At 39.0% G+C, this 15,239-nt stretch overlaps 1 protein-coding gene across 1 annotated transcript in view; it reads right to left on the bottom strand.

The window, feature by feature from the left end:
* DCC (DCC netrin 1 receptor) overlaps nucleotides 1-15,239 on the bottom strand; it is a 576,336-nt gene that overhangs the window by 153,482 nt on the left and 407,615 nt on the right. Inside the window, exon 13 of the mRNA XM_059704942.1 lies at nucleotides 632-773. Coding sequence (XP_059560925.1) covers nucleotides 632-773 — 142 coding nt within the window. The remainder of the gene's footprint in view (nucleotides 1-631; nucleotides 774-15,239) is intronic.

Raw genomic sequence — 15,239 nt, 5'->3', positions numbered from 1 at the left:
TGAAAGCCTGCCTCAGCCTCTGTGTTCTAGGAAAGAAACTAGACTGGCATTGTATGACAATAGCTAAAGTAAACATATAATTATTCATTTTATTAAAAATAATCCTCTACTACCTGAAAACTGGGTCCAGTTTTCATAGAGAAGTTTGACCTATGAAGAGCTCTACCAATATTGCAATAAAAGTGAATTTACCTTGATATCTATGAAATGTAGAACAATCTATCTGTTTATTCCCCAAGCTAACCCTTCTTTCCATTTTCTAAACACCATTACCACCCAGGAGATTGGGGGAAGTGAGACCAAAGTGGCTTAAACTTGGAACCATTTAGTTATTAGCTAAAAATTTAGAAGTTGCTATATTTAGGTGCTATGTTAAATCAGCAATGCCGAGAAACTAAAGTAGATTTTAAAAAATATATGATACACTTATTAAGATGATGATCCAGAAATAAAATATATAGGGAAAACATAATAGAAAATATCAAGTTCAAAATATAGAGGTTATTCTTGTTCAGACCAACAAATGTCACCTGCCAGGAAAAAAAATGTTCCCTTGAAGTGAGAATGTATTCTATTCCCAAAGCATTTAATTCATCAAAAACCTGTAAGACTACACCGTGTGAACACTGACCTGTGAACAGGTACCAGAGGTTGTTTGGCTCCAATGTTTCCATCTCGCCCCTGCGGGTCGTCTTCCTGTGTCGAATTTTATAGCCAGTAATAAATCCATTTTGTGTTCCGGATGGAGGAGGCAGCCAGCTCACTTTGATACTCTGAAAAATAACAGATGCAAATTCAAACAGAGACAGGATGGACGACAGAACAGGGTCAAGGAAATGACCCGAACCTACCAGTAATTATAAAGCTGAGAGGCAAGAAGTGCTGGGGGTTGCCCCTTAGAACCAGATTCAGTGCATTCGTACAATTTGGCAGTATTCCTATTTGTCTAATTTTGACAAAAATGCACTTCATTTGATTGACTACGCTCTTTGGGAGATAAACTAATGAATAAAAATAATGATATATTGTCTGTGGCTCCCAAAGAACTCATAGCTATAAATATATACAGAATCGTCCATCCCTTATTTCCCCGCCACATTCATGTGTGTGGACATGTTCTTTGCTCTCATGTGTTTAAGAAAACCAGATTTGATGAAGAAGTATACCTTCTATTTTTATTTTTCAGTGCTCCAAGGTAGTAATAGCAGATATTATCATTATTTAACAATTTTACAAAAAATGAAATTGAGGTACAGAGTAAAATGAATGGGGCCAGAGTCACCTTGTACCGTCATTGGAAGATCACCCAACTGTTGATTCTAACATATGTTTATCCATTCATACTAAAATAACTAATCATAGGGTGTCTACTTGCCAATTCTAATCATCTAAATTCTCCTATAAAATATTCTTGAAAGAAATAAAACTGAATTGAAATCATTAGATTTTAAGCTATCCAATAGGCCTTCCCATAAGTAGCCCTTGGCAAATCAATAAGCATCATTTTCCAAAGATTACAAGCTTATTTTTCGAAAAGTCAAAATGAATTTCAAATAGGAAATGAAAATACATGTGAAGAGATTAAACCTTAGATCCAGAGGTAAAACTTTATGATTACTAGTTAATGCTTTGCTATGGTGTTGCTGAGTTACCTCTCTTTTTCTCATAAATGTCCTTAATTTCAATGCATATATTGAAAAAGGGAGACTAATTATGCTTAGTATGTCTACCAAGTACTTGTAAATCACTTGATAAGCTTGAAGATCTTAATTATACTAATGATCACATGAGAAATAGTTTTTCACATAAATAATTTTTCTTTATCACATTTGGGGATTTCCAGTGATTGTATAAATTATGCACACATAGCTGATACCTCAATATCAATGCCTACAGCAACTAATTAATAGGATCAGTTATACGCTCTACATACCAAAGGGTAAAGTCTCTCAGTGCTTATTATTTATCTTTGGAAGTAATGATATTATTCATCCTCATAGGTGGGTAGCAGCTAAATTTATTAACATCTTTTATGCTTTCTTACTGATTTCAAGCAAACACCAGTAGACTGCAAAACCTTTGAAGCTCAAATTCTTTCTATGCAAATTCTTCTGCACATGCTATAGCTAGATGACCCAAGGAATGTTGCTTGGGGAAGTTAAATGAAAGTGATCAGCTATTCTTTCCTATTGAATGGTCGAATGCTTTTCTTTTCTGTATGAGATCTCTTCTGCTAGTGCTCAGTAGCTCACACTCACTGCCCTTCCCCCACCAAGCCATCTACAGCTGCCACTGCTATGGGGACATTCTTGTAACATGACCTAGTCTTCCTGGGCCAGTCTGGTAATGATTTTTATTAAAAGTACTTAACACATGACCTTTGACTTTTGAAACATCGATTCTAGTAGCTGTGACTTGACTTTTGGTCCTTTCATTACTTGAGAGGGAGAAATTAATCCTTTTCACTGTTACAGTGAATAAAGGATTAATTTCATTTTTTTTTACAGATTTGGAAAAACAGAAAAAAATGTAAAACTGAGTTTCTCCAAATTCCTCTATCCCCTCTTTGGTTAGTATAAAAAATGAATTCGCTTACAAATAGCATTGTGGAGAGCAGTCAGGTTTATTGATTCAAAAGGAAATGTCTCATTGGCCTTTATTCCTGTTTGAGATAGTTGCATCCAATTTGGTGATACAGTGTTGTTAGGGACAGAAAGAGAATATTGGTGACTAGCTATTATCCTATATATTAAAAGGGTAATATGCAAATGGACCCTAAAGATGGAACAACTGGGAATGACTGGTTGCTATGATGCACACTGACCACCAGGGGGCTGATGCTCCACAGGAGCTGCCCCCTGGTGGTCAGTGTGCTTCCACAGGGGGAGCTCTGCTCAGCCACAAGCCAGGCTGATGGCTTCGAGCACAGCGACAGTGGCTGAAACCTCTCCAACCTCCTTGGCAGCACTAAGGATGTCTGACTGATGGCTTAGGCTGGACATCTCCTGAGGGCTCCCAGGCTGCCAGAGGGATGTCTGACTGCCAGCTTAGGCCCGCTCCCCAGATGGATATTTCCTGAGGGGTCCTGGACTGTGAAAAGGCGCAGGCTGGGCCGAGGGACCCACTTTTCCCCCCAGCACATGAATATTTGTGCACCAGGCCTCTAGTTAAGAAATATTAACCATGGTCTATTAACTGTGATCGTTCTGTTCTGATTATAGAAAGCAAATTCTAACCTGGCTGAGAGTTATATGCCCTGGGACATGGGAGCTAACATCAGAATGCAGCCCATCCTCCTTTTCCGAGAGCTGCCCATCATTATGGAAAGAGTCACAACCACATGACTGAAACAATCTAGTCCCTGGAGGCACCCACCCTCTGCAACCCCCAGCCCCAGCCTGCATTGCTGGTTACCTGTAACCATTATACTATGCCTACTTTCCCATGCCTGTAACTCTTACTTTCCCACATAATCTTTGTCTATCTACCCAATATAAGCAGCTGGCTATTGGGAGGGGCAGAGCAGATTTTTGTGGATGACTTCCTGCTTTCCCATCCTGCCAGCATTATTGGGGAAAACGCTCATATAGGATTCAGCCCTGTCTCCGCTTAATTGGCTCAAGTGGTGACAGGTAGCCTGGACCCCTTGGTTATTTGGTTACAGTATTATCCTTTTCATGGACCACATTAATTTATTCCTTCACTCTAGGTGCATATGAGTAGTAAGAAAACAGAAAAAAACAACAACTGATAAACCCAACGCCCCCTCTTTTTTTTTCAGGAACTACATTTCACAACGTTCTCTTTTAAATTCTACATATCCCATCGCACACTAACATTTTGCCTTACTCTCTCTAGAGCAGTGGTTCTCAGCCTTCTGGCCCTTTAAATACAGTTCCTCATGTTGTAACCCAACCATAAAACTATTTTCGTTGCTACTTCGTAACTGTAATGTTGCAACTGTCATGATTTGTAATGTAAATACCTGATATGCAGGATGGTCTTAGGCGACCCCTGTGAAAGGGTGGTTCGACGGCCAAAGGGGTTGCAACCCATAGGTTGAGAACCGCTGCTCTAGAGGGAACTACAGGGGAAGACAAACTCCTCTCAAAACATGTTCAGTTTCTTTGTAAAGAGCCTTTAACAATTTTTTAAGTGGTTTTATCTGGAGAGCATTCCCCCAGAGGGAATTGGAGGGCCTCATTCGAAAGAAATTCCTTGTAGCAAAGAAGGATGCTGTGGCTGAAATATGGCAGGAACTGAAGGATCTTGAAACTAAATTGAAAATCAGTTTTCCACTCTGCCCCTTCTTTCTGTTCTGTACTTCCAATGACTTCTTGAATCTCAAGTGAAGTTGCTTGAAGAATGAAACATGCTTTCAACAAGGCTCTACTTTTATTAAAGAGTGCCCATCAGCACTTTGAAGAACTTTTTTATTATTATTATAAACCCCAGCTGTCTTTATTTGCCTTCCCTCTGCCAGTGCCCTGGTTCAGGCCTTAATTAATCATTGCTCAAAATATTGCCATACATAACTAATTGATCCCCGTCTCCAGTGTCTCACCCATAGCAGCCATTCTCCTTATCAGTAATGAACCACTTAAGCTCTCTAAGCCCCAAAGTTCTCATCTGCAATATGAGCTAGCTAGAGGCCCAGTAGACGAAACTTGTGCACTGGGAGTGGGGGGGGGGGGGGCTGGTGAAGGGGCTTCCCTCAGCCTGGCCTGCACCCTCTCACAGTCTGGGAGCCCTTGGGGGATGTCTGCCTGCCAACTTAGGCCCGCTTCTCATGGGGTTTAGGACTAAGCCAGCAGTTGGACATCCCTCTTGCAGTCCAAGACCCCTTGCTCCTTATTGCCCACCTGCTCCCTGCTCCTTACTGCTTAGCTCACTGCTCCTTAGGGCTTCTGCAGAGGCGGGAGAGACTCCCACTACCGCTGCTGCGCTCGCCAGCCATGAGCCTGGGTTCTGGCTGAGCGCTGCTCCCCCTGTGAGAGTGCACTGACCACCAGCGGGCAACTCCTGCATTGAGCATCTGCCCCTGGTGGTCAGTAAACATCATAGCGATCAGTCATTCTGGTCGTTCTGCCGTACTGGTCAGTTAGGCTTTTATTATATAGACTAGGGGCCCAGTGCATGAATTCATGCACTTTGAAAGGAACTGTCAGCTGCGAGGCTGTTGTAGGCACAGAGGTGGGTCTCAGCGCATCCTCTGTGCCATTGCCTGGCCCCTCCCACCACGGTCCCCGGTTCCCTGTCTGCAGGCAGTCCTGCTTCCACCCCCACCACTCCCACACACTGACAGCACTGACCCCACTTGCACCCACTGATGGCGCAGAGTGATTGGGCCAACATCAGCAGCAGGTGCAAGTGGTGGCTGCTGATCTGATCATCCCTCAGGAGCAGGGGAAGATGGAGAAGCCCTCAGGGAAGATCAGGGCCATTAGCTGCCACTCACACCCGCTGATGGCACCAAGTCATCAGGATTGGCACCAGGCACCAGCAGCAGGTGCAAGCAGGGCTGGCACTGGCAGTGGATGCGAGCTGCGGCTCCAGCCTTGGTGCCCCTCCTCACCTGCTCCACCATCCCACCGCAGCCAATGCCCACCATGTTCTGCACACGCCCCCTGGTGCTCAGCGCACATCATAGCAACCAGTTGTTTGGTTGTTCAGTTGTGCCAGTTGCTCTGCCATTTGGTCAATTTGCATATTAGCCTTTTATCATATAGGATAACAGCTCTACCTCAAAGGATTGTTGTGTGGATTAAAGGAGACAATGGGAGCACACTTGGAAATACCATCAGAGTGTTGATGCATAATAGCTATGCAATGAATTGTAAAGACTTCAAGGAAGAAAAAAAGGAAGGAAAATGAAAGAGGGTGAATGTGAGAGACCAAGAGATTAAGAGATGGGGAGGGGGTGAGTAAAGAAAGGCAAAAGTGAACAAGGGTAGAAAGAAGCAGGCAAGGCCATTGACAGTAACAACTCTCAGAATGTGGACCTAATTATTTGTGTACTGACTGTGGTTTTCTTCTGTATATAAAAGGAACATTGAAAGAGAGATGCTACTCAACACGTTTAAAACACCCTTTCTCCCATAATTATGTATTGACCAATTTATTCTACAGGTTACTATTCACATTTCTAATTGTATCCAATAGGAAGTTCAGGCAGGGGTGGTAAAAAGATAAAAGAGCCAGGTGGCTCAGTTGGTTGGAGTGTTGTTCCATGCACTGAAAGGCTGCGGATTCCATTCCTGGTCAGGGCACATACCTGGGTTTTGGGTTCAATCCCCGGTAATGGCTTGTACAGAAACGACCAATTACATGTTTCTCTCTCGCTCGCTCTCTTGGCCCTCTCCCACCTCAAAAAACAGTAACACATCTACAGGCAAGGATTAAAAAAGAAAAAAGAAAAAAAAGAAGCCCTAGGATGGGGTGGAGATGAGAAAAATGCAAAAAGGTGAAGAGATCTAATATATATTTTTGGAGGTAGACTTGACAGGAGTTGGTGATTTATCAAATGTCAAGTGTAAGGAGGAACAATCATTAAGAATGACTCTTAAGGTTTCAGGCATAAGCAACTCAATATATGATAATGCGTTTACTGGGACCAGACTGTCTGAAAATAATCCATTTTAAAAAAAAGTTCACTGGACCTGCTGCCGGCATCAATAAATGACAATTCACAGAGGATGTGGAAACAAGGCAACCCATATTGATAATATTCTAGTTACTGGGGAAGGGCATTTTTTAATTTTATAATTTAAAATAATATCTTAATTTCAAAATTATATAGTAGCAACAATTAATATTTAACCTTTGACATTTATTTAAGTACTTGGTAAATATTTCTATTAATCATCTGAAATCAAATTAAATTTCATCTTGGAATAGAAATTAATTTACTACTGAAACAGTAATTTAAACTCTATTATGTTTATAAACTGTGAATCATTTCCAAAAACTGTCTTGCCTTTTTATAAATCCATGTACTGTAAAATACTAACCAGGAATGGATTTGATAAAATGTCAGTAAGATATTATAAAGGTCTCTCTATATTTTTCCTGCAGTTTTATACTATTCTTGCAGACTTGACATATTTTTGCCTCACTATCATAAATATAGAATCTCTTATGATCAGTGAAGTTAGAAATTTGGGGAGCATGCTGAAATGGGCATTCTTGAGTTCCTGTAGAACTGTTACTCAAAACGACATAAAGCTATGCTAGCAAATATTCTGACTGGCTTCCAGACTGAAGTCTGCTAGTAATATGTAAATTTTGAGTAAAACATTTGTGTAATAATAAAATTATGGTTATATGTAAACTAGAGGCCTGGTGCACAAAATCTGTGCACAGAGGGGTTCCCTCAGCCCAGCCTGCACCCTCTCCAATCTGGGACTACTTGGGGGATGTCTGACTGCTGGGAGTCAGACATCCCTCTCGCAACTCGGGACTGCTGGCTCCTAACCGCTCAACTGCCTGCCTGCCTGATCACTCCTAACCACCTCTGCCTGCCTGCCTGATTGCCCCTAACCACTCTCCCCTGCCAGCCTGATCACCCCTAGCTGCCTCTGCTTTGGCCCTGCCACCGTGGCTTTGTCCAGAAGGATATCAGGAAGACATCCAGTTTATCTGGTTTAATTAACATATTACCCTTTATTAGTATAGATTGAGTAACATTTTATTTTAAATAAAATTTTACAAACTGGTCTTAAATTCAGACAAGGAACTCTGCTTTGTTTTATTAAAAAAAATGAAACTGACCTGTTGTAATCTCATTTAATGTTTTTGAGATAATACAAACATTTCTTAATCAATAGATTTGTTTAGTTTAAACATAGGCTTCCCTTTGTCTCTGCCCTGGTGGTCTCGTGAGAGTTAGTGCAGTGGGATTCCTTTCCAGAACTTGAGTCTGACTTGACCTACTCTGGAAAAATCCTCCTCTGGTTATATAATAAGTTAAGCCATACTGGGACAATTTCTCAAGTTGCTCGACTTCAAATCACATACTGTGATTTGGGGCCCCGTTTTAGTAGCTGGGTTTCTCTGCTTTTGCCATGCTAATCTGCCTGTCCATTAAAGACATCTAAGACATGCAGGCCTGGTTCCCTCCAAAGCTAGAGTCTTCTCAGTCTCAGGCTGGCTGACTACTCTCATAATACTTAATTGCCTTCCTGAACCTAACACTCTGAACTGCCCAAAACTACTGGCCTTCTGAGTCACCACTGAGAGCTCTTTATGGCACCTCTCACCAAGCACAACCATCTATCACTCTGATCCTCTATAGTCTGTGACCAGTCTTCCTAAAGGAACAACCCTAATTACCTTACTTACTCCTGGATTTGGGGCACGATTTTCCTGGCACTGGCTTTGAATGTCATACTCATTCACCTCCGTAGATCTATCATCTTCAGGTCCATACAAGAGGCATATGTCATTAGAAAAAATTACACACAGTTAGAAATGTCTTCTGGAATATGCTCTATTTCTTATATGTTCCATTTTTTTATTTATTAGCTAACTTAAATGGGGCTAAATTTAAATTGATGCTGGGAAATTTCTCTGTGTACTGACTGTGGTTTTCTTCTGTATATAAAAGGAACATTGAAAGAGAGCTGCTATTCAATAACACGTTTGCTGAAATTCTGAGAGCTCAACATTGACAATTCCAAGTATAAAAAGGGAAGCAAATAACATAACATAACCCACTTCATTTTAGCTGCACAGGGGACTTGAACCAGTAAATGAAGGTCAAATACTAGGTGTACCAGTTAATAATGTGGATTTTTTCAATAGATGGAGTTACACATATGTTGATATATATGCAATTTGATATGTATGCTATTTTGTTGTATTGACAGCAAGCTTCAAAACTTCATATGTCAAATTTGCTGAAGGTGTTTCTCTCTCATGGATGTTTCTAACTCTCTATCCCTTTCCCTTCCTCTCTGTAAAAAATCAATAAAGTATATTTTTTAAAAAAAAATGGGCCAGAAGGTTGAGAACCACTGGCTAAGGGCATCAATTGTACATCGCACCATCCTCCCTAGTTGTTGAGAGATGATCAATGAGAAAAAGGATAGAAACTTCAAAACACTGCAAAAGACAAAGTTCTACACTCTTATTTTGTACTTATTATTATTATTAGTAGTAGAATGCACATCTGTTTTGAAGTACACAAACGGATGCTTAAAACTGAAGCAATTTTTTATGGGATTCAATACTAAAGACATAGAACTAAATAAATGAATGAGTGATTCTCATTGAGACTAACTTCATGAATACTTTATATGATCACAACTAGATTACACTTCCCAGAAAACAACTTTCTTTGCCACTCAGAAATCCTTCATTGCAACGTGTGAACAGAAGTGGGTTCTTTATGGCAGATTTCACCATCTTTTGATGGGTGGCCCTTAGAAATAGTACTTTCTCTGTTCGTTACCAAAACTCTATTGGAGTTGATACTCCTATATGTAATTATAGATGGTCTTTATTACTTTAAGAAAAATCAATTAATCTTACCAGCTAGCCAGGCTTTCTTGGTCAAGTAGGAAAAATTAACTGAATACTCTTAAACTAACCAAGAAAATCACCCTCAAACACAGAGGATAGCTCATCCTAAAGCAAAATAAAGGAAACAAAAGAAAGAGGTAAAACTGGTCTGTACCTAGAATCGTTTTTTTTTGTAAATAAATTCCTGGATTTAAAATTGCATTTTTTCATGTGATAATTTGCTATGCATAGCCTCGTAGTCAGGCCTGTTTGCTTCTAGGTCCTACAAACTGAAAATGCAATTTCAAGAGGGTATTCACATTTTGACAAAATTCCATTACAATAAAGCAATTTGGTTGTTCCCTAGAGTTCATGATAAAGTGATCTTACAAGTAATACATTTCAGAATTTGTCAGTATCAATAGACTTTATTCTCCAATGCCTAAGTCATTCCCTGACTGTGAGTTAGATGTTTAAGGAGGATCATTAACTCTTTCAGATCACTAGGTCCTTTCTCAGGCTATTCATTTCTACTAAACAAAACTGCTAAAAGCAATCTAACAGCCTTGATGGAGGAACTGAGTTAAAGCCAGCACACAAACACATCAGGAGAGTTATATGTAAAATTACACCCTCCAAAGGCACAAGAAAATAGACGTGTAGATAATTTAAGGCAGGAAATACAGTGTCCACTTATTTCCCATTTCTTTTTTGTTGTGAAATAAAAACGAGCATACTATTTGAGCAGTAGGTGAACGGCATAACTTCAGAATAATTGATTTCACCATATATAAGAACCTAAGGCAAAGAGAGATGAGTTTAAATGCTGGTTTGTGCCTATGAAAATTCTTTCTCATATGGGGTAAAAGGCATTTATCAAAAATAACAAGGTCTCAGGGTACTGCAATAATGCACTCATTCAAAATGATCATAGCACCCCAACTTGGTTGGTAAAAAATGAAACATTATCTTAAAAGTTGTTCAATGCTCAATAAGAGAATAAAAATGTAAGTTTTACACCACCTTATACTTGAAAAATCTCATTAGACCAATAAAACTAGGACCTTTAAAATTACTGTCACAAAACAACCTCTATCTAATATTTGATGGAAGAAATATAATTGTACCATAAATGCGTCTCATCCTATACAGAACAATTCCATTTTTTTGCTTTTATGTATATTGAAATTTAGACATGTCCAATATTCAGGAGTAAACACACACATATGAGTATGATATAAGGAAATAAAATCTTATCATGACGCTTTTTTTTTTAAATGCAGAAGCTGCTATTTAACAGATGCCTGTCTTCAAGCGAACTGTCAAATTAGGCCCTAAATAATTAATCTGTGAAGCCAGCAGGCTTTCCATCTCAGAGCAGCCATCTCAAAGACATGACTTACCATGTAATTACATGGGACATTACAATGTATTTATGAGGTCATTTGTTACAATGTACAGTAATTACAGACTACTTACATAGCTATTTATGTCTCATAAAGTGAAGTGAGACTAAATATTTTAATTGTGCTGGAGAAATAAGGGAAAATATTTGAGTTCCAAATGTCAGGTGAGATTATAGGTCAGATTCACATAACTCACGTTAACAGCTGGCCGCTTCACGACTCACAAGGGGTTTGTGGTACTTTCTTGTTGGAAATGAAGGTTTGTGGAATAATTTTTCAAGGATGAAGAGAAATTGCTCTCAGTTCTAATCTTAGGTAATGCCAGAAGATAGCCCAATAATAGAATTTACTAATTACACTTCACATCCATACCATAAATGTCCAGGTGTCAATGGATTAAAAATAATGTCACGTACAGTAGTTGACATCCCATACAGCTAGGCAGAATAAATTAGCAGTCTTTTTGTTTTCCATTCCTGCGACTTTGTATAAAAATGGTATTTGCTCAAATTTTCAGAGCCCCAATTCTAGAATACACAGCCTAAACCCACTCTCATTTTCTAGAAAAGAGGAGTCTTCAAGTGACATTTTCAATGTGTGCTTTTCCCCCAAATGTCTTCCTCTTATCTCAGTCTGTACTTGAAAATTCTGACTTAGTCTAACAGGTGAATTATGGCAGCCCAGCCGAGGAGGTTTTCGTGCTTCTTAGATCTGAAATACCACTGACATCTGAATAATCAGGTCAGCTCAGTGGTCTCATAATTACATTGCTAATTCTTAAAATTATAATTAAAAAACTTTCTGGATTATTAATGATCTCTTCTCTTTGGATGAATGCCCAAAGCAAATCTTGCTATTATTTACTTGCCATGCTTTATTCATTTATTCATTAAACTTCCAAAATGCTTGCTGCTCTGTTCCTGGCATGGTGCAAGAAGACAGGCCTACTCACCCAACACACTGGCCTTGCATAGCTTGGTGCTTTCCAGTGAGGGATTCTGGGATGCTGTCAGTAGATTGGCCTTACTGAAATCTGTTCAGCTAAGCAGACATCCCATACGAAGATCTCTTTTAGGGAGACTAAATTCCGGCTGTATACTCAGAGTTTATGCCTTTCAATTAAGGATGGTCAATATTTGATGAATCATGAAATGCAAATAATATTGCCCTCTGCTTATGCTTGCTAAGCTGCCTCCCATTGATGTGATTCAGTGATTAGAACGTATGAAAGGATTTTTAGTTATGATGACATAGGCAAAATCTTCCTTTCTAAGCTTTAGCCTGTCTTACGAATTTCAACAATCATTTTTCAAAAGGAATAAACGTCAAATCTTTCTTTGTCAGGTAGATATCCTAACCACCAAATTGCTATAAATATGTGAACTAATTAATTCCTGTATAGACTGATCAGCTGGTTGACAGTGATGGGGACAGCAGCCTCCTGGCAAAACAGGGCTTCTCTCAGTGTTTAATGACTGTTTCATTCCTATGTAATAGGCCCCGAATTTGCCAGATACTCAGGGCCCACAGAGCCATCTGCAGAATGTTGCCTGTTAATATGCAAATAAGCCAATTAAAATTCACAGATTCATTCATCCATTGACCATCCGTCAGGTCAATTCAGATCAACTTTACCAATGTTATTTACACCTGCAGAAAGAGGAGGTCCATTTCCCACTAAAGTCCAGAAAAGCTACTCAGACAGTACGTGGCAACATGTTCTCAACACCTTATCCCCATTTCAAAACAGTAAGAGGTCGTTTGCTTTTGAAAAAATAAATGTGGGTAACTATCAATACACCAATCAGTATTTCAATTAGATATGCAATCGTTATGGCTCTAATTGATTAACAACTAGCAGCACCTGTAGTTGGCTATAATTTTAATTACTGATTACATTATGGCTGATTTACTGAAAAAGATATCTACTAGTCCATGAGCACTACTGGATTATGAAGGGAAATTTTAAAAATTCCAGAATAATTAGTCTATTAAAATTCAGATGGAAGCCAATTCAATAAAATGTGTTTAAAGATTTTTATTTTAAGTTATGTTAGTGAATTTTCCCTAAATTGTACAATGTGGAGAGAAGCTGGCCAACGATTGTTTTAATGTAACTCATCAGTTTTCCTAGAAGATGAGGCAGGAGTTCAGAATAAGCCTTTGCCCATCAGACCATGAGAATGAGAATGAAGTTCCCATGTAGCCACAGATGACAATAGAGTCCCATTTCTAATTTGCTTTATCAGTCATGTTTTAGAAATTGAAAAGTTTGGTCATCTATTATCATAAATATCACAGTCCAATCAACAGTCATTTTCAAAAGAGATACTAGATTATTCTTTTAAGGCCCAATGAGAACATAAATAGTCGTTTCACATATAAAAGTATTAAGTCAACTTTTAACTAGAATACCTTATGCACAAATGTTCATAGCAGCATTATTCATAGTAGCAGAAAAAAAGTGGAAACAGGCCAAATGCTCACCACCTGATGAATGGATAAGCAACATGTGGCATATCCACACAATGGAATATTATTTCACCATAAGAAGGGATGAAGTATTAGCACATGCTACAACATAGATGAACTTTGGAAACATTATACTACTTTAAAGAAGCCTCTCACAAAAGACCAAATAATATAGAATTGCATTTATAGGAAATGGGCAGAATAGGCAAATAGTAGAGACAGAAAGTAGATCAGAGATTGCTTGTGGCTGATGCTGGGGGGCGGGGTAGTAGAAAAATGAAGGGTGACTGCTAAAAGGCACAGGATTTCTTTCTAGGTTGACTAAAATATAAAATTCATTGTGATGATGGCTGTGTATCTTTAAGTGGGTGAATTATATGGTGTGTGGATTCTATTTAAGTAAAGATGTTACAAAAATAATTGTACCACCAAAAAATTAGAATAGTATAATGAACCCAATGCTTTCATCACTTGACTTCAAATTCTCAGTTAATTTTAGTTCTTATACATACCTACTAAACCCTCGCAACTGAGGTTTTATTTAAGAAAAGCTTATATATGTTTATAAAGCAGAGAAACATACAGCTTCTGTGGGTCTTGCTCTAAGTGTGGAGGAAGTATATTTCAGAGAGATGTGAATATAATCCTTTTTATGCTACATCATGGGCACGATGCCCTGTACACATGGTAATTACAAATGTTTGTAGATAGCAATGGTGGCAGATGGGGCTAAATATAGCCTCCAGAAGGCGGCAGTGCCTGGAGCAGCTGGGTTCCACTACACTGCTTCAGGTGCTACCTTTGAGGACATGTAGAGAGTCAGGTACAATCAGGGGCTAACACATCTGCAAAGGGCTCAGTTGTTTAAGACCTCTAATAAACTCCTGGTCAAAAATGAATCCTACAGAACAGAACTAGATGGCAAACATGGTTCCAGCTTTCACCAGGTGTATTTTTTTTTTTAAGAGGGGGGAGCGGGGGTACACAGGGTGGAGGCTGGTGAATTATTGCATATAAATGAGTGATTAAACTAGGTATGAAATTTAGAAAAGGACTCAGAAAACTCTTTTATATGCTTATCTATTTGCCTAAGCTCAAGAAAATGAAATGGAAATCAATGTAATATTTTCATGGGCTCTGAGCTCTTCTTGATAGCGCTTACCACAGTTCTAAGTTTCCATTTATTTGTTTGATTATTTGATTAATGTGCTTTTAGCTCACTAGGACTTAAGATGATAAACTTTTTTCCTCTTTCTTGCCACAGGGTTCCTAGTGTCAACAATGTCTAACATTTAGAATACACTCAATAAATAGTTGGCGAATGAATTAATGGATAAGCATTTTAATGGGAATAGTTCTTGATTTAATAAAATTCTACTTTAAATCATAGTACTTTCTTTTTTTCCTTGTTACCAACATGTAAATAGCATTATCGTCATGCTTAGAAGGCATTACAGGAACCTGATTTTGCCTCACCCATGCAGTGATGAAAGAAAGAAATGACAGGAGGGTGATAGCTCTTGAGGAATCTAACAAAAGTTTGAAGGGAAAAAAAAGAAGCATGCTAAAAAGTGAGAGTGTACTTGTGAGAAAGAGAGTGAGCACCTAATAAAATTAAATAAACTGTAGTGAAAGAAACCAAAACCCTATTTGAACTATGGTTCTCCATACCTTCTATCAGGTGACGTCCTGAGCTCCCTGGAGGAGGAACAGGGATGTGCTGGGAAGGACAGTGCTGAAAGGAACATGTGAACACAGTCTCAGGAGGAGGGTTGGGTACAGTAAGCAGGTCACATGGATCTAATGTTCTCGAGCTGGATGCTTATGAAGCAAGGTGGGCCTACACAGAACTTCGGCAAA

Source organism: Myotis daubentonii, chromosome 8 (assembly GCF_963259705.1).
Source record: "Myotis daubentonii chromosome 8, mMyoDau2.1, whole genome shotgun sequence".
Lineage (NCBI taxonomy): Eukaryota > Metazoa > Chordata > Mammalia > Chiroptera > Vespertilionidae > Myotis > Myotis daubentonii.
This window is presented reverse-complemented; position numbering and strand designations above follow the sequence as displayed.